The 19,266-nt window shown below is 40.7% G+C and overlaps 1 protein-coding gene across 2 annotated transcripts in view; it reads left to right on the top strand.

The window, feature by feature from the left end:
- COBLL1 (cordon-bleu WH2 repeat protein like 1) overlaps window positions 1–19,266 on the top strand; it is an 80,809-nt gene that overhangs the window by 49,715 nt on the left and 11,828 nt on the right. For both annotated transcript variants that reach the window (XM_053408503.1, XM_053408514.1), the window contains exons 2-7: window positions 4,051–4,236; window positions 7,734–7,935; window positions 8,642–8,870; window positions 11,846–11,884; window positions 13,074–13,171; window positions 13,927–14,166. In XM_053408503.1, the coding sequence (XP_053264478.1) occupies window positions 4,051–4,236; window positions 7,734–7,935; window positions 8,642–8,870; window positions 11,846–11,884; window positions 13,074–13,171; window positions 13,927–14,166 (994 nt within the window). The remainder of the gene's footprint in view (window positions 1–4,050; window positions 4,237–7,733; window positions 7,936–8,641; window positions 8,871–11,845; window positions 11,885–13,073; window positions 13,172–13,926; window positions 14,167–19,266) is intronic.

Genomic DNA, 19,266 nt, shown 5'->3' with positions numbered 1-19,266 from the left:
ACATACATACATACACATATAAGTCTATAGTTCTCCTGTTTACTTTGTTTACATTGAAGTTCTAAAGAGAGAAATTCCCATGAGGCACTCCAGGCTGTGGTTGTACATCTTTAATATTATGCATTATAATTTTGTTAGCTTTATGCCCTTCTCTGTCCTCAAGGCTCTAGGAACTTTACATAAATATTTATAATTTTTGCCTTTCTAAAAATAGTGTCTGGAGAAAGAACAAAGAAATGGCATCCCTCCTTCCAAATATTCAGTAAATGCTTTCAAAATAGTCAATGACTAACCATTGTGAGAAAGAAGATAATGAACTAGATGAACCTTTGGTCTGATCCAGTGGGCCTCTTATGCGCCTTTTCCTAATGGAGCTCATGGTATAGTGTTAAGATCACAAAAAACTCACTGTCTTTTGTAACAGTATACGTACATAATTTTACTTTTGTACGCTGCCTTTCCGTAGTTAAAACCACACTCAAGGTGGCTTGCGACTACAAACACAGCAAAAGTAGCCATAAACAATAAATTATAAAGCATTAATAAGTACACAACCAAATTAAACAGTTTCCATATGAATCATAATAAGATCTAAAATAAAGATACAAAAAAAAGTATCAAAAACAGGAACAACCACGCTCCCAACCAAAACCCCTAGCAATACCCCAACCCAAGAGTTTGTTCGGCAGCCTCAGCTTTTGTAGCTGGAGTCAGTCAGGGCCTGCCCTCCCAGGCCAGGTGGGAAAAGACCTGTAAGACAGGGAGCAAGTCTTTCAGGACTCACAGCCAAGATGTAGGTGGATGATGATCAGAGCCATGTTGACAGTTGTGTGATAATGATTCATTATTTTCATAAATTGGCATTTTTTAAATTTAAGAAATTTACCATGTTGACAGTTGTGTGATAATGATTCATTATTTTCATAAATTGGCATTTTTTAAATTTAAGAAATAAACTAAGGACTGAATTTGGAAAAATGCTATGAATTGCCCAGTTGGTTGGTTTTTATCTTCTTCTCCCATGCACCATTCATTTGTTTTCCCACACTCCTTTTAGAATTACGTTTCTAAATATAAACACTGAAGTTTCACATAACTCAGTACTGTATTCTGTTTGTGGTTTGAAAGTTTTCTTTTCAGAGCTTTCTGAATCAAGATGAGCTTTGTGTTGCACGTCAATTATGCAGTCTGTGCGAGGCACAACTCTTGACTGTCAGATTAGCCTCTAGGTTGGGGGTGGACAACACAGACTGAAGAAACACCACACATCCATGCAGTCTTGTTCTCACTTGTTTCCTTTCAGTTGTCTACTCACACTTTTTCTTGCACCCAGTTCCAGAAGGATGATAAATATTATTGACATCTTCATTCTGTAAAGCAGAGTAGGCTAACCCGTGGCTCTCTGAATTGCTGCTAGATTCTGTCGGTCATCCTTGACCATTGCCCATGCTGGCTGGGACTGAAGGTACTTGGGATTGTATCTGAAGTAGCTTGGAGTAACTTGTTTCATTTGTGCAGTGGAACTTCTCCCCCTGCACTCCCTCCCATGTGCCCCCTAAATCTGTTGTAGGGGTTCCACCAAATTTCAGGAGCAGATTTGAGGTGATGGGGGCAAAGAGGGAGGGACATTCTGTTGCTCAATTAGAAATCCTTGCATTAAGATGTGCCAGTTGGATACTGTCCTTGAAATCCCATCAACATCTGGGGGGGGGGTGTCCACTGGATCCCCACCTCTGTTATAAAATATGTGCAGCAGCGTACTTGTTTTCCTGCTGGTTCCGTCACCTTTTTTCTATGAATTTGAAAATTCTAGTAGTCGGTTTGAGGGAGGGAGGAGAGAGAGTGGAAGCCTGGGCTTTATATATGGAAATCACCTTAATCTCTTCTGGAACCCAGTTTAGTTCTTTGCTATGCCACGTTACTGGAAGTACTTACTGATGGGGACGACGTCCAGTAGGACATCCTTTCACTCCAATTTTGGTGAATCTGTCACTGTGGGGGCCAGTGCGTCAAGTAGTAAGGCTGCCATAAGGGTACCGGAATGCTCTGTGCACACAGGTGTCCATACTAAGTGGGTGGTGCTGTGGTCTAAACCACCGAGCCTCTCAGGCTTGCCTGATCGGAAGGTCAGCAATTTGAGTCTGTGTGACGGGGTGAGCTCCCGTTGTTCTGTCCCAGCTTCTGCCAACCTAGCAGTTCAAAAGAACACCAGTGCAAGTAGACAAATGGGTATTGCTGCAGCAGGAAGGTAAATGGCATTTCTGTGTGCTGTGGAACTTGTCACGGTTCTCCATTCGCCAATAGCGGTTTAGCCATGCAGGGCACATGACCCAGAAAGCTGTATGTGGACAAACGTTGGCTCCCTCGGCCTAAAAAGCGAGATAAGCGCCGCAAACCCATAGTTCCTTTTGACTGGACTTAACCGTCTAGGGGTCCTTTACCTTTACCTTTTACATACTATGCAGATATGGGCTGGGACAATCATCATTTTCTCTCGTTGAGTTATTTGGGGTTACAATATGGGGTTGGGAATAATGAGAGGGGAAGGGTAATTTTAAAAAAAAAGGAATAGATGAACACAAGAGTGCTCTCTACCCTCAACATGTCTGGAGTGGCACTGGATGAGATAGTTTAATTATCTTCTGAAACCCCCCCCCACTCCAAGCTGCCTCAGAATTGCAGCCTTAACCAAGTCTTACTTTTCAAAACAGATGACACATGATTTCCTGCTGTATTCATGTATTTACCTGGTCATTCCTGCTACGTGCATCATGCTGTTCAATTTCAAGGCTAAATTGCTTAATAGTTGTGTTTTCTGAGAACAATTTTCCCTCCCTCCCCCACAGGTGTTTACTTAACTTTTGTTTGCTCTAACATTCTGCTAAGTGAAGTTGCACGAAAACGAAGCAGACTTCACAAATCAGACACAAATATAATCTTGCATTGCCTCAGATCCAGTGTTTAATACTGTGTGTGTGTGTGTGTGTGTGTGTGTGTGTGTGTGTGTGTGTGTGTTTTGGGGCTGGTAATACACATGTTCAGCTGAAAGTTATCAAATTACTGTATACTGAATGGAGCACATACATATGTTAACTATCCCTAAGTTGTGTCTTACCACCATCATGTCCCTCCCCCCGCCCCTGCCCCCAAATCATTGCCGTTGCAGAGCTGTTCCCATCCCCATGGCTTACTGCAAGATGGAAGGGTTATAGCCTGAGGAAAACTAAGTTGTGTATTGCCCGTGTTCCTTTACCAGATTTTATAGTGCAACATACTTTAAAGATACCTGGCAGTGTGTTTAAGTAAATGTTATAATGTCTGTGTCCAGTGCTGTACATTTTAAAATATGTGACGCAGAGCTGATTTTAATATGATTGTAGTATATTTCTGTAATGTTCAGCTTACCATCTTCATGTAACGTGTTGTGAAAAGCAAATATTAAAGGGGTAGAGAGAAATTTAAAAACACTGCATTGTTTGATTATGCACTTTGGAGAAGGTTAAATATATCTGTCTCATATATATCTCAACCATCTGAATCACAGTTGTCCTTGCTTCCAAAAAGTGGGAAGTTTGCAAAGGGATGTCCAAAATCAGACTGGCAAAACTCTGAAGGACCAATATCTGTTCCATCTTATCACAGTCCTGTGAATTCCCAAGTACAATAGGTCAGGATCTGGACTCTTAGATTTAGATAAACTTGACTTCTTAAAGTGCAGCTTTGCAAAGAAAAGGCAATTGTGTGAACCAGGAGGGGGAAAGAGCTTAATGGCGCGCGGGGGGGGGGGGGGGGGAGAGACAATTCCAGCATAGTTGTTCAGGAAACCTTGGGGTGCTTTGCAAAACAATCCTTGAATTGCTTGATCACTGTACTGGTAATTCAGTTTGGTCAGGGAGTTTCCCTCGGATTTAGCAGACAACTCAGGAACTGCACAGCTCACTTGCATCCAGGACTCCAGCACTGAAGCCTTTACCCACTTCCTTGTAGTGTTCAGTACTGTTCTGCTGATACGCTTTTTCCTAATTGCGTTAAATTTGTGTTCTATTTCAGACGGAAAGCCAAGCCAAAAGCTCCTCGTCCTCCATCTGAGACAAGGATCACTGACTGTTCTTCTTTTGATGATTCAGAATTAACTAACTTCACCATGGAGCAAAAAGAAAACATAATCGACAGAGACATTGAGCTGTCTGTGGTTCTCCCAGGTGATGTGATCAAGTCTACTACTGTTAATGGCAGGTACGTTTAAGAAAGAATTCATGCTGTTTTGCAGCAGAAGTGCTTTAGCACGTACTAATTTCATCCTGGATGTTGAACCTGGAAATCCAATAATGTCTATGTTGTGATCTAGAAACCCAACAAGCTGTTTGTGCCCACATGATTTTGTTATCTTGCGCCGATGTACATTTGTTTTGTTTTGTTTTTTAGTTTGAATGAACCTTGTTCCTTTCGTTTTTTTGTCCTAGATAACTTAATTGCAGTTCAACCAGAGGTCCCCAAAGACAGATTTTTAAGACTTCGGGGAATAGTGAAGCCCTTCAGCTATCCAGTGGGGCACAGCTCAGGGAAATGCCAAGGCAAACGGGAGCTAAGCTTGTCTGGCAAAACTCTAGGAAACTCTCTCTGGCTGGATTGAGTGAAAATGTAATACCTTCCTTCCACGTGACTAGGAAAGACTGAGAGTGGGGTTGAGGCACAGTCACATGGGCCAAAGAGAAGGCTTACAGAGAGTAAGGCAACTTTGCCCTAAGCTTTAACTCAGATTGATACACAGCTCTGTTGCTCCCAAGTCTTGGTCAAGAGCTTCCATGAGCTGTGTGTTCCTGTGAGCTAGGGCAAAGTTTGCACAGGTCCCTGGAGCCTTTAAAAAACAGCATTTGGGAGCTTATGCACACTTCTTTCTAGTGTGTGGAAATTGGCCAAAATGATAAAATTGAAAGAACAGAAAAAATGGAGACAGTTCTCAGTAATAATTAACGATAAGCAACAAAAGTGAAAGAAACATTTTCTTGCCTATAAATCTGCCCAGATAATTTCCTTTTTAGAGTGTGGCCCTTCAAGGACCTCTAAATTACTCTTTAGATGCTAAAATCTACAGCAAAACCTGTGAAGATTTGTGTAAAACATGATGGCTGTTTAAGCCATCTGCTACGTAAGAAAAGCATCTTGAATAAAGTTATTGGAAGGTGGGCTGGGTATTCTCTCATTTGTGTAGTCTGTGGAGAAAGGAAGGCATCGTGCGAGTCATTTTTGCTGTTTCTTACCTGCTCCAAAACTTTAGTGGAAATTAGATCTTTCAGTAATTATCTGTGTGGTGCCAGGTATTCGATTTATCACATATCCCTGGCCAGTGGATTTGCAGATGTCGCTGCTGTAGTTAGGTTTGGCTGTCTATGTTTCTTCCTCAGAATTTTACTTAGGAATAGGACCCAGTAAGTAATTTTCCAAAACGTGGCCTAATTTGAAATACTGGAACCCCCTTGAAAATATGTGCAAACATGATTGGAAGGTTGCTACAATTCAGGTGGAACATTGCTTTCAGTCAACAGTTTAAAATTTATATTTGCTGCAGAATAGATGCTGAAATAGAAAAAAAAGTTTTGGTGCAAAATACAGGATTTGGTGACTGATGTTTTCACACTTGAATTTTAGACTGATGAAACAATTACTTAATTGAATTGAATGTTTACTTGCAATGAAATTCTGCTCAGGCAGTTGAAATAAAAATATAATCTGAATCATAGCTTTTTGGGCGGAAAAAAAAATATTTTGTTTGGGTATTTTGGCAAATTTAGCTTTTTAAAAGAATTGTGATTTGGGAGCCCTTCTAAGTGGAGCCTTTGTACAGGTCATTTAAGTTCAGCATGGTAAGACTTACAAGAATTGATACAGGGTTTGCGGTAGTAAAAGTACTAGTTTGTTTTCACTAGACTGTAAAACAGCAAAGAAAAGCTGCATGTGTATTTACTAGTCTTTAGTTATATCTGGGTGGTCCTTGTTCATGAGCCAGCAGGAATTAGGTATGTGTCCTAGCATTTTAAATAAGTAACCACCAGTCAGTGCTTAACTATTTAATGGGCTGTGTCTCTGCATCCCCTGCCCTTCCTGAAGCTGTTTTAGGAGGGAATCGTTTCATTTTATAATACGATTTGCTCTTTTGTATACTTGCGTACAAAAATAAGGTTTACGGTAAGTGATTGGGTAAAATATTTCAGGAAGACCGGTTCTGTTTATTGCAATTGGCTAGTGTGTTACTGTCTTGCTGTGCAAGGCCAAATGCGCCACAAAATCCATAAACCTTCAGAAATGTAGTCAAGAGACCTGCTATTCCCACTACAGCAACCAGTCACAGGGGAGGAAGCAGTGTGGAAGGGATATTTTTTCTTCTTTTTTAAAGTTGCTCTTGGCTCTTAGGCTGTTTGGTAGTCTTTTGGTGAAATGTTTTGTTGAGCCTTGCGTTCAACAAGGCCCTTTTTTATAATTCAGGGAGGCGTTGTGTAAGCTGTTCCAATTAGGAGGTGGAAAAATTATTTCATCATAATCTCTGTTATTCATTATCAGGGTTGACCCAAGAGCAACTTTAAAGCTTCTATGCTGAACGTTACTGTGCGGTAGATTAAACTTGAGTAGGAATGTTGCTTGTTTTTTTACAGTCGCTGAGACATTCTGCAGGGTTTTAATCTTACGAAAGTGTTCAATATCTCTGTGCCACAGTATTTCTCGACAGTGTTGAAAGTGGCTTTTGCCTTACAGACGCTGCTGAATCCCAATGAAATAAATTACTGTATTTTTCGCTCCATAAGACACACTTTTTTCCTCCTAAAAAGTAAGGGGAAATGGAGTGAATGCACTGGGTGGCAGAGGGATCCCTCAGCTACCGCTGCAGTTGCGAGCTGAGAGATGCCTCTGCAGCCAGAGCCATGGCTCCTGTCCGCTGCTCGCTGTGAAGCCAGCAGAGCAAGAGCCACTGCGCAGCTATCACTCTTGCTCTGCTGGCTTCAGCGAGAGCTGCACAGCGCCTCTGACTCTGCTGGCTTCACAGCGAATTGGGAGGAGGGACCGACGGGAGCAAGCAAAGCGAGAGCTGCTTACATGGCTTCTGTCCTGCTTTGCACAGCTCTCACTTTGCTTGCCCATCCCTCCTCCTGCCTTGCTGTAAAGCAAGCAAAGCACCTGTCCCGGTGTCTCCTCCTCTTCTTCTTGCTCCGGTGTCGCCGCGCTTTACAGCGAGGTGGGAGGAGGGATGGGCAAGCAAAGTGAGAGCTGTGCAAAGCGAGAGAGAAGCCATGTAAGCGGCTCTCGCTTTGCTTGCTTTAAGTCGCTTACATGCTCTGTGCAGAATATTTTTTTTCTTGCTTTCCCCCTCTAAAAACTAGGTGCATCTCATGGATAGGTGCGTCTTATGGAGCAAAAAATACGGTAGTCTTGAGAGTGCCTACATCTTCTGAAATATACTGTACAGGGAATGATAATTTTGCACACAATGAAGGCATGTGCAACCGCTGACGTGTGTACTGCTTTTGGCCTGCAAGGGGGTGGGGCGGGCTGACACCCACAATGACCTGGATCGCATCCCCCGTGCAAATGGGGAGCTGCCTGTACATAATTGTCTTCTGGTTCAAGCAAAGCAAGAGTGCCCTCAAGAGCCAGACCTCCAGCACAACCAAGTCTTTCTTAATGACCTTTGGGGAAATTATATAATAACCATTTATAGTCATATTAACATTTTATTCCAGCAAACCAATGATGGACTTACTGGTATACCTTTGTGCACAATACCGTTTGAATCCTGCCAGCCATACCATAGACCTGATGACAGTCGAGAAAAAGCAGATCAAATTCAAACCAAATACACCCATTGGGATGCTTGAAGTTGACCAAGTGATTTTAAAGCCAAAACAGATGGATAAAAAGAAGCCTACTCCTGTCATCCCAGAGGTGAGATATTTTACAGAAACTTTTTCCACCTCCTAAATACTTTTCATTTAAATTCCAAAGCTTTTGGAGGCAGTAGCATCATTCAGAATTTGTTCATAAAATTGCATATGAAAGTCACTGGAAATTAACCTATATTTGTCTTTGGTAGTGCATGCCTTGTGACTGCTCTGGGTTCAGAGATGAATTGCTGAGTGGTTAGTTCTTGGTTGCCTAGGGAGGGAGATAGGTTTTCATTCCATGGGCTTCTACCTGCTATGATCTGCTTTAAGGAGGGGTGTGCATGGGTTTTGCCTTAAGCAAGTGCAAAAAGTCCTTCCTCTTATTCTCAGTTCTCTGTCTCTCATTCCCTGTGAGTTCTATGAAGAGCAGAGAAAGTGTTGACAACCAGGGGCAAGACATCACTACCACATGAGCCACATTCAGTTTATGAGTTCAAATCCTTGGGATATTTGAATTTGGGGAGGCCTTGTTCATATCCTCTTCCAAGTCTTGAATCTTAATAGGGGTGGCCTAAGCCAAATCTTCATTTCACACTGAGAAGAGATGGAAGAATATGGGGTATGAATTAGAATTCTATAGCATCCCTCCCCCACTGAAATGTTTTGCGAAAGTTATTAGTAGCAATGAACTCAATGCACTTGATGGTTTGTGTGTATTTCAGAAAGCAAAAGACTGTAATCAGTTTTAAAAATTCCCCTTGTTTCAGCAAACCGTGAGAGTCGTTGTAAACTACAAGAAGACACAGAAAACTATTGTCAGAGTTAATCCTCATGCACCACTGCAAGATATCATGCAAATCATTTGCAGCAAATGTGACTTCGACCCTTTACACACTCTGTTACTGAAGACTTACCAATCTCAGGAAACTCTTGACTTGACCAAATCCCTGAATGAGCTTGGGCTCAGAGAATTATATGCTATGGATGTCAGCAGAGGTAAGATTTATAAACTGGTCTTTTACCAAAACTATTCCTGAAAGTTAATGCTGCAAATATCTTCAGAAGCAGTGCAACCTACATGCACTCACTAACGTGTTCTGCATTCATTCAGTCTGCATCGATGTGAGAAACCGATGACTTGGTATCTTGTTTTATTCATTTAAAAATATGTCAGCCTCAAGGATGAATTGGCTCAGTCGGAGCAACCTGGCCGAGGAAGAGATTGTCAACTCTCTTTTTTCTCCTTGCACTGTTTTCTCAATCAGAATTGCCCACCCAAAGTTGCTACTGCTGCTCATAGTGTGAAGGCCGGGGAGACAGTAAGCAGAACAGTAAGCCAGCAACAGGCAGAGCCAACTAATTCTACTTTTCTCCCCAGACTCGCTGACTTCTACGGGCTGTGCTGAAAATAAGGAGGAGGAAACTGACAGCCAGTGTTACATCCTAAATTGGTTGTAAAAAGGCAGGGAGGTCGTGGCTGGCTATGGGTGGGTTGAAGTAGTTGGGACAATGCCCCATTCATCCCAATGGACAAGCTTCCATTTCTACTTGTCCTGCAGTGGGGAGCAGGGTGCACCAATATTGTGCCTGCCTCCCCATACCTCATCAAGACTAATAGCAAATTTTCTGTTCTCTCTCCAACAGTTTCAGCACTTAGAGAGTCTTGATGACAACCATTGATATAATACTTTGGGGTGTGCAAATTATCTTACATAAATTCCTTCTGTAACTATTACAAAGACCTTGTAATGTGAGCCATTATTATTATTTCTGAATTGCTGGTGTAAGTCTGAGGCATAGAAAAAGTGGCCATGAACCCCTTTCAGTTCAGAGCTGCCATAATATTCACACTGGCGAATTCCAGTTTGATGCTTTTTAGCCACTGCACCAGGTTCTTCTTTCCATTCCCTCCCAGCACCATCTGTCTTCGTGCAGGAAAAAAAATGGCACAAAGGTTGACCTACTAAATCCTACATTTGTATTTCCTACCCTCTCTAGGGGTTCCTGAACTTGCATGCATAAAACTGATTTTTCAGGATAGTAGCAATTGTTAAAGGTTGCTTTATTATCATTGTTCCCTTTATAGCGAGAAGCTGACATAGCAGCTTTCATAAATAAAGGAATGTTCAGGTATTGGAGTGCATATAGGATTGGTGTTAGGGGAGGACTGTAGAGCATGCATTTTGCATGCAGAAGATCCCAGGTTAAACCCCTAGTATCTCCCAAGTAGGGTTGGGAAAAACCTGTCTGAGACCTTGGAGAGCTAAGCACTAGGCCGCCTTTGCCAACTTGGTGGGATCCAACTGTTTTTGCACTACAGCTGTCATCAGCATCAGTCATCCTGGCCAATGGTTAGAGATTATGGAAGTTATTGTCCAAAATATTTGGAGGGCACCATATTGAGCAAGGCTACTAGACAGTACTGAGCTAGATGGGCCCATGGTCTGACTCTGTAAAAAGCACCATCCTATGTTCCTATGTTTGTTCAACTACTTTAAGATAAATGGGTTGTTCAGATAAATAGGTTGACAGATAAACAGGTTTCCTGCCTCCACTCTGGACAGGCCACATGGACAGAAACTGGGTAGGTCTGCTCTTGTCTTACATACCTCCTCAATATATGGGTGTGCCACTTTTTCTGTTTTTGTTTCGGTTAAGTATTCTGGGCTGCTTAGATCAGGGATTTTTGGGTCCCTTATTGAACATTCAATAAAATTCAAACAGAAGTTACTGAAGCCTTTCATCATGGAAGCTATTAATTTGAGGGGTAAGCACCCATTTTCATTTTGTTTACTGCCCTTGGACAAGGGAGACGTTTAATTTACCTTGTTAAGTTTGTCCTTTTAAAGTTCTTTTGATCATGGTGTGAGTTCTAGACTAGTTTATTGGATAATTCTAGATGGAGCCAAATACACACCGAAATAAGAGCATACATTAATTTACCTTCAGGCAGCATGAACAAGTTAGCAGTTAGAGATGATGTATCCATTTCCAAAACAAAGTGTTCCTTATAATCTTAGTTATATAGATTGCCCTCTTCATTCCATTGTCACATACTGCTGTTCAAAATTTTTAAAATGCAATATATTTTTTTAAAAAGCAAGTTAATAAACCAAATGTTAGAAACCCATTTTATATTAATATTGTGTAGCTATCTTCATAATACCAGTGTAGTTTTAAAAAATAATTTTCAGGTCTCAATTTTGAGTCCATGTTTGAAATTAAAAAAAATATGACAAAATTGCCTTTGAATTCCATTTTCCAAATACTGACATACTTAAAACTGAATGGTACTATATTTTTTAAAACTATGAACGTTTGTTTTACTAATAACAATTGTTAATTACTTTTACAGCTGAGGAGGAAACAGCAAAAAACAGCTCTCAAAAGCATGGTTTTGTTATATCCTGCAAGAGATTTGTGCATGGTAGAAACTTTTAGGAGGGGCATTTTATACAGTAAAAAGCAAATATTAAATTCAGTACACCAGCGTCTGAAGTGGTGGTTAATATCACCTGCATGTTCCTTGCTTTTGTACTTAGAATTCTAGCTTTTATTCTTAAAAAGTTTACGTCTAATCAGCCCTTCGTTTCATGATATATTTCCTATGAAGCATTTGGGTCTGACAATTTGGTCTGGTCGTATGCCAACGGATACCACTATTTTTAGATGGATAGATCTGGTGAATTTCATTTGTTTTTAATACTTCCAAATTAGAGACTTCCAAATTTAGAGGTGCCTCCGGGGGCAGAGAGCCAGGTGCCTTCTCTGCCCAGTTGGCCATCCTTGCTTAAATTACAATGTTTTCTTTCTTTCCGGGTGACATTTGATAGAAGGGATCACTTCACACACTTCTGCATTTTGAGAATTTGCCTTCGGTTCCTTTGCTTGAGACTGTGATGAAGGAGTTATTTGGGAAGCATTGTCACTATAATTAAGTTTTCACCTTCCTCCCCTCTCCATCTCTCTAGTCACACCGACTGCTGAATTCAGCTTTTCATCTTTACAGGGTGAGTTTGTACCTACCTCAGAGTGAATGATGTAGTATTCTTAAACACAGGCATTCCCAGTTAAACAAGCAAACAAGTATTAGGACAAACAAGTATCTTCTAATATGAATGAGATTTGTCTGAATTATCGTTAGAAGAGTAAACACCACAGATTTTGGTATGGCATGCAAGTTTTCCTACCTTAGAATAGCCCATAAATACTCACTGAACAGCACCAGAGGAGTTTACTTTCATTTTATTTTTTAAAAAAAGGGAATTAAAATGGGTTATTTCTTTTGTCGTGAATGGCAGCATTGCAAAGGTCTTCATTCTCAAGGAACAGAAAATTGCACTCTTCCCTATTTTCTGATCAGTAAGACCACTTAGCAATGGCTACAGAGGAAGAGGAGGCACCCAAATTTTTCTGGAGGCCAGGAAAGGAGTCTAGTTTGATTAAGATGGGCTGGATTTCGCCTGTGGGTTTGCCATCTTTGAATTACAGCATGGCTTGTCTTATGCAAGTTAACATTATATAGTATTTCTTGAACCATTTGTTTCAATTAGGTGGAATTTATTTATATTACATTCCCTTGAGATTATCTGAAAACCTCTAAAGATGCATGTGACAAACTTTTTGAAACACTTAAAAGCTTATCCACTACCATATTTGGATGGAAAAGGAATTTTCCTCAACTAGATTACTAATTACCTTCTTTATTAAAATATTTATGGGTTGCTTTCCTGCTCGCAGGCACCTGAGGTAACATGCAACTTTTTTTTATTAAAAAAAGTGAACTCCAAACTAAACAATATTGCAAACAAAAAACAATTTTAAGAATTGTTTTATTTTCAGTCAGGGTTGTGGGGTTTTGCATTATTACTTTTGTCTTTTTAATTGCTTGGGAAAGATCTGTAATTTACATCTTACTTTTGGTATAGATAAAATGACTTTTCTTTTTAAAAAGAAAAAAATACTACTAAAATCAGACTAAATGTGCTTTGCAGCTTTTATGTCTTTTACCTTGCATAATGAAATGTTTTCCAACAGTTATGATCATTGGAAGGGAAGCATGTAAAGGAGAGAACATGGTATTCTATAAATTATGTTCTTTTTGAAAGAAATATTTTGTAATAGAAAGAGAGATGCAGGAAAGGAAAGAAACAGTGCAGTCTGTAAATGATGGCATCAAGTAATGTATTTTATTTTTAGACTCTTGCCAAAACTCGCAAAATTCAGATATTTTGAAGGAAAAAGAAAATAAAGGATTCTTCAGCTTTTTTCAGAGAAGCAAGAAGAAACGAGAACAGGTAAGACAACATAAGTTACAAATATTAATGTATGATAGAAATTCTCTACAATTGGATCCTCTACAGTTCACTCTTGATCCAGACAGTTGCTAGGAGAAAGCAGACTCCAACATCTTTTCTGCCTTCTTGAAGTTATCTGGACTGGCAATAAAAATATGTTGTTAAACTAGCTGCCCCATGACATTTTTTTCAGTTTCTGCCATGAAACTGTGTGCCCTCTTTTTTGTGGATTGATCGTATTTCACTCAATATATTTCATGAGGGTTTTTTTTGTTCCAGGAAGTATTTCCTTAGATGATTGAACAGTGCAATCATACACATGCCTACTCAGAAATAAGTGCCATTGTTTTAAATGGCATTTACTACTGAGTAAGCGTTTTTAGGATTGCAGCCTAAAGGCCCTATTCTCACTTCGATCTGCTTCATCCTTAGATACTTGTAGGTTACAGTTGTGGAGGCTTGATGTTCTCCCTGAATAAAGAAAACGGTATTCTCAAGGTTGGCTGATGACTGAGTGGCAACAACCCACAGACACACACACACACACACATACCCTCATTCAAATGGTACCTGTACTCCGATTACTGTAGTAACCCTAGGATCTTCCCTCGGAGAAATAACTTCTGTTCTGGTAATGGTAAATTTGAATTAAGTCCTATAATGAAGGTTGAGAACCCCTGGTTTAGAGAAGTACATTGGCTAAAATCTATTCAGATTATTTTTTAATTGTTGACCTCTTTTCCCCTTCTCAAAAGACTGCCAGCGCTCCTGCAACTCCATTAATGAATAAGCCAAGACCAACTTTTGGCATGAGAGCTAATACAATCTCCAAGCAGTATGACTCAAATACCCTTCCCTCTGAAATGCCGAAGAAGCGACGAGCGCCCTTGCCTCCAATGCCTGCTTCCCAGAGTGTGCCCCAGGATCTTGCACAAACCCAGGGCAGACCCATGACATGCGTGGTGAAATCCAGCAGTGTGGATGAAACTGATAAGGTTGGTTGTCAAAAGTCTCGTCCTTCCTTTAGATTTCCGCTGTGAGAATAATATCAGAGCAACTTCTGTTTAGCTACGGAACAGATAAGCAAGAACATTTATTGCTTTATACATTCTGAATAAATTGTAGCAGACCACAATTTTGAGCCTAATTTATAGGCTGTCTCTGGAATTGCCGTGGCCTCGAAACCAGTTTCCTTTGTGGTCACAATCACATGTAAAAAGAGGGACGCGGGTGGCGCTGTGGTCTAAACCACAGCCTCTTGGGCTTGCCGATCAGAAGGTCGGCGGTTCGAATACCTGTGACGGAGTGAGCTCCCATTGCTTTGTCCCAGCTCCTGCCAACCTAGCAGTTCAAAAGCACACCAGTGCAAGTAGATAAATAGGTACCGCTGTAGCGAGAGGGTAGATGGCATTTCCGTGCACTCTGGCTTCCGTCACGGTGTTCCATTGCACCAGAAGCAGTTTAGTCATGCTGGCCACATGAACTGGAAAGTTGTCTGTGGACAAACACCAGCTCCCTCAGCCTGAAAACGAAATAAGCACCGCACCCCGTAGTTGCCTTTGATTGGACTTAACCGTCCAGGGGTCCTTTACCTTTTACCTTTACCCACCAGCTGAGCACTTTGCCAGTATGACAAGAGATCGCTTGGGAAAGCAGTTCCTGCACTGGGAAAGTGTAAATTAAATCTATGCTTTGGAATAGGTTGAATTGAAATAGGTGGGATGTATGTCTACACTATGTTTAGGGAGGGGCATGTTACAGTAAGTGAAAAAGCTAGTTAGTTATTTTCAAAGGGGTCCTTTTAAAGTTGAGTTTGGAAATTAAAATTAATCTCTTGCTGGAAGTCGGACATTGTTCAATAATACTAAATCCTGCTATTGAGATGATTTGAAGCAAGTTTAAGCATCAGTGCTTTTAAGTGCAGCCACTCATTCTAAATTTTTTTTAAAAAAAACTTTTTTGGGGAAAAAGCTTCTTTTAAAACATGTTAATAACAAATTGGAATTGGAACCCTCCGTTCTCTACTGAACTGATAGTCTTTAAACTTGCATTAAATATGGGGAAATTATGATTCGCATTAACATATTCAGTAACTGGAGAAGGATTTGACATTTTATGTCACTACCAAATTGCCTTTCTTAGCCCTTTATTTTAAAAATGCAGTTAAATCTGTTACTGAGAAAAGGTTTCCTTAACAGTTCAAATCTTTGTGTTATGATGAACAAGTTAGAGCCTTAAGGAAATTTAAATTTTCCTTACTGAAAGAACATGGATGTTCAAAACTCATGTTTTTATCTTAATAAAATTGCCTGCTTGTGTAATAATGCATTTTAATGAAGTTATGAAGCAGGCTGCCAGGTCAAATCTATCTATAAATCCCAATATGTGCTGAACTTATTCTAGCACAGTTTTGGGGAAAATTAATGCAGTGGGTAATATCTTGGTAAAGCACAGATTGTCAGTTGTGAATTCCAATTAAAGTTCAAAGCTAAATGTGGCAGTGTAAATTGGAGCACTGCATATTTGTGTTTCAGACATGACTTTGAATTGAGAATGAAAGCCATCGTTTCTAATACGTTAGCCTATGAGCATGCTAGGAAGATGAAGAACAGAACAGGCCAAGAGATGAATTGGATGCAAGGCCCTTCAGTTAATATTGTTTTTACTCAAATCAAGAATAACACAGGAATTTATTTTCTGTTAAGTAGTAGCCACCAGAGTGTGCTGTTCAACAGAGGTTTGGGATTTTGCGTCTTGGTGAGAAGATCCTCATTCTGAGAAAAGTTACTGGTCCAAATATAATGTGCTCCAAATATAAAATAAGAAGACGGGGTCTTTTCCCCCTCTTCTTTTCAGTGTGTAAATGTCTGAAGTCTGGCAAATTTGGGCCCAAGTAAAAAAAAAACACATAGCAGCAACAGCAACAAAAGTAAAAATTCAGGGCATAGAAGCCTATTGAGATTAGTCATGCTAGAGCAGTTTCCATTTTTCTCTCTACTTTGTAGACCAGGAAAACAAACCATAGAATGGCTGGCTTAGCATTGCACATGAACCAACATGCATGGTTTGTTTCTCTTCAGTGTTACATGCAATTTTGGTTTTAGTATTTTGGGAGGCATCATCTTGGAAGATAGCATACCTGAAACAATTACAGTTGTACCTCAGAAGTCGAATGGAATCCATTCCAGAAGTCCCAGAACATCCAGGAACCAAGGCGCGGTTTCCGATTAGCTGCAGGAAGCTCCTGCAGCCAATCGGAAGCTGTGACGGACATTCGAGTTCCAAAGAACGTTCACAAACCAGAACACTCACTTCCGGGTTTGCAGCGTTCGGGAGCCAAAACGTTCGACTCGCAAGACGTTCGACTTCCTAGATACAACTGTATTAGACAACAGACGCATGGAAATTCTCACTCCATGAGTGCAAGTTAGGACCCGGCCAATAACCTCCTGCTTCTTCTTAAAAGGTTTCCCCATAAATCTCATTGCAGCAGTAAATTACTGTTTTGTGTTTCTTGTGCTGTGGTTTTTAAACTTCTTGCTAGCCTTTCTTTTCTTTTTTCTAATCTGCTATCAATAATGTTATTTTAGGGCACAGATGGGGAACCTTTTTTTTTTTTTTTTTTTTGGGACTAGGAGCCACAATCCTTTGTGGACCACCTTCTGGCGGGAGGGGGGGGCAGCAAATGCCTGTAATGGTCAGAGCCAGAGGCAAAGTTGGTGAAGTACAGTGGTACCTCGGGTTACATACGCTTCAGGTTACAGACTCCGCTAACCCAGAAATTGTACCTCGGGTTAAGAACTTTGCTTCAGGATGTGAACAGAAATTGGGCGGGGACGGCGCGGCAGCAGCAGGAGGCCCCATTAGCTAAAGTGGTGCTTCAGGTTAAGAATAGTTTCAGGTTAAGAACGGACCTCCAGAACAAATTAAGTACGTATCCAGAGGTACCACTGTAACTGAATAACTTCTACCTTTGAACAATATTCCAGCTACACACAAGCCAGAAGCTTTTAAACGCCAACCCACACCTTCAGGCAAGAAAGAGTTGTAACACAAATTCCAGGCAGACAGGAGGAATTCAGGAGCAGGATTGGAAAGGCTGTAACCTGGGAAGGGGTGAGGCCTGAGGGTCAGATAGAGAGGTTGGGGAGGCCACGTTCGTCCAGTGGGCCTGAGGTGTTCTGCCCGTCTTGGAACATGTAAGAACAGATGATGAAGTATGGGGGGGGGCAAAATCGACAGCACAATCATTTCTGAGTGTATCTGTCAGAGGATGGGGGAAGCAGGCTTGCCCTGAGAAAGAAAGGATCCCACAGTAATTTCTTGGTTTGTTGTGCACATCCTTAGTTGGCTACCTCTTCTTCCTCTACCTGCTGCCTCAGGTGGGTTTTGAGGAAGGCATTCTAGGAATCATGATTTGGAAAATGTCCATGCTGCTGTGACAGCTAGAAAGGCCTTTTGAATGTAGTTTGTTTTTTTTTTTTAAAAAAAAGCTAGTATAAAGAAGTATTTCTAGTTGTTGCAACAAACCATTGTGGTGGCAGAGGCATTTTCCTTACCAACTTAGACCAGAGTGGCTGGCTCTTCCTTGGCTCTTTCTTGGGACAAGGGTGATCAAGAGGAAAGAGGAGGATGGTAGCACTATAGGGATCCAGGGGAATCCAGTGGCTGGTGGGGGAATTGGTTTTTGGGGAGCCCGTTGACCGGATTTTGCTGAGTGCTTCCTGAAGTCTGGCAATAGCCCTGCCTACATCCCTCTTGTTTGGAATGAAGCCTTTTCACAAAGTTTTGACAGCGCACTAACAATCTGTTGTTAGATAGGAGAAAGCGAACAAAACGTCTTTTGCTGCATTGCCTTTATAGTAGATTACTGAAGCGTCCTTGTCCAAACTGAACAATTTGCTCAATTCTGATAAAAGTGCGGCTGTTTATCTATGCCAGAACGGTAATATCAGACAACAGCAAGGGGGGGAAAAACCAACCAAAAACAAACACTGACTCTACTGTGTCATTTATTGCAGTCTTAACTATTTTTAAATGGAAAATATAAGACTTCGGTTACCTTCTTAGTTTCTCCAACTTACTAGACTGGGCAGTAGCAGAAAATAAAAATAAATAAAAGTTGCTTTGTAACATTCAGGTTTGCTGACATTTTGAGTGTTTGTTCTAAATTTCGGAGCCACAAAGAATCTTAGTGCAAGCCTTGGTGCTTGTTTCCAAGTAACAAATGGGCGCAGCTCTCACAAAGAGCAAATGAGGGGGTAACCGTGCCTGAACTGTTCTTCTTCACATTGGAAAAAAGGGGGGAGAGAGTTTACATGTTTAAATGCTCATCTATCCATCCATCCACCTATCTCACATAGAGGGAATTCAGAGAGAAAGGAAAAACTACACTTCTCACTGACATGAGTTTCTATATGCAGGGACTTTTTTATTATTTTTTGGGTGGTGGGCGGTGATGGAGAATTCTGTCCATGCAGAAGTTGTTTGCGAGAAGTTAAGTCTCTGATAAACTGAACGTTTGGTTCATAAGGACACTTGCTGCATCACACTGGAAATTGCTAACTCTCATTGGTATTGCAACAGGAGATTACTGGTTTTGTGGCATTTTCTTTTTCTGCTTCCTAAGTTAGCTCTCCAGTTAAAAGTCACGAAAAGAACATATTTTTTTAAAGGAGCAATTTAATAATAATAATAATATAATAATAATAATTTATTACTTATACCCTGCCCAACTGGCCGGGCCTCCCCAGCCACTCTGGGTGGCTTCCAACAGGATATTAAGAACACAATAAAACATCAAACATTAAACATTAAAAATTTGCCTGAAGGCTCACCACATCTCACTCTCATAATGATAAGGCTGCTTTTCCCAATAGAGTGCCACATGGTATATTTGACTGCTTTTCCCATAATCCCTGACCACTGGCTAGGGAAGGCTGTGCTAAACCATTGTTCAGCCACCAATTTTTAGCATTATGTCTGAACTGGATTTCTGATTCACTTATGAGAAATGTTAAGTGTCTGTTATGGGGCTGCTGAATTGTTCATTACATTCACATTTTTTCTTCTGCAAATTACTAATCTTTTTGCTG

Source organism: Podarcis raffonei, chromosome 1 (genome assembly GCF_027172205.1).
Source record: "Podarcis raffonei isolate rPodRaf1 chromosome 1, rPodRaf1.pri, whole genome shotgun sequence".
Lineage (NCBI taxonomy): Eukaryota > Metazoa > Chordata > Lepidosauria > Squamata > Lacertidae > Podarcis > Podarcis raffonei.
This window is presented reverse-complemented; position numbering and strand designations above follow the sequence as displayed.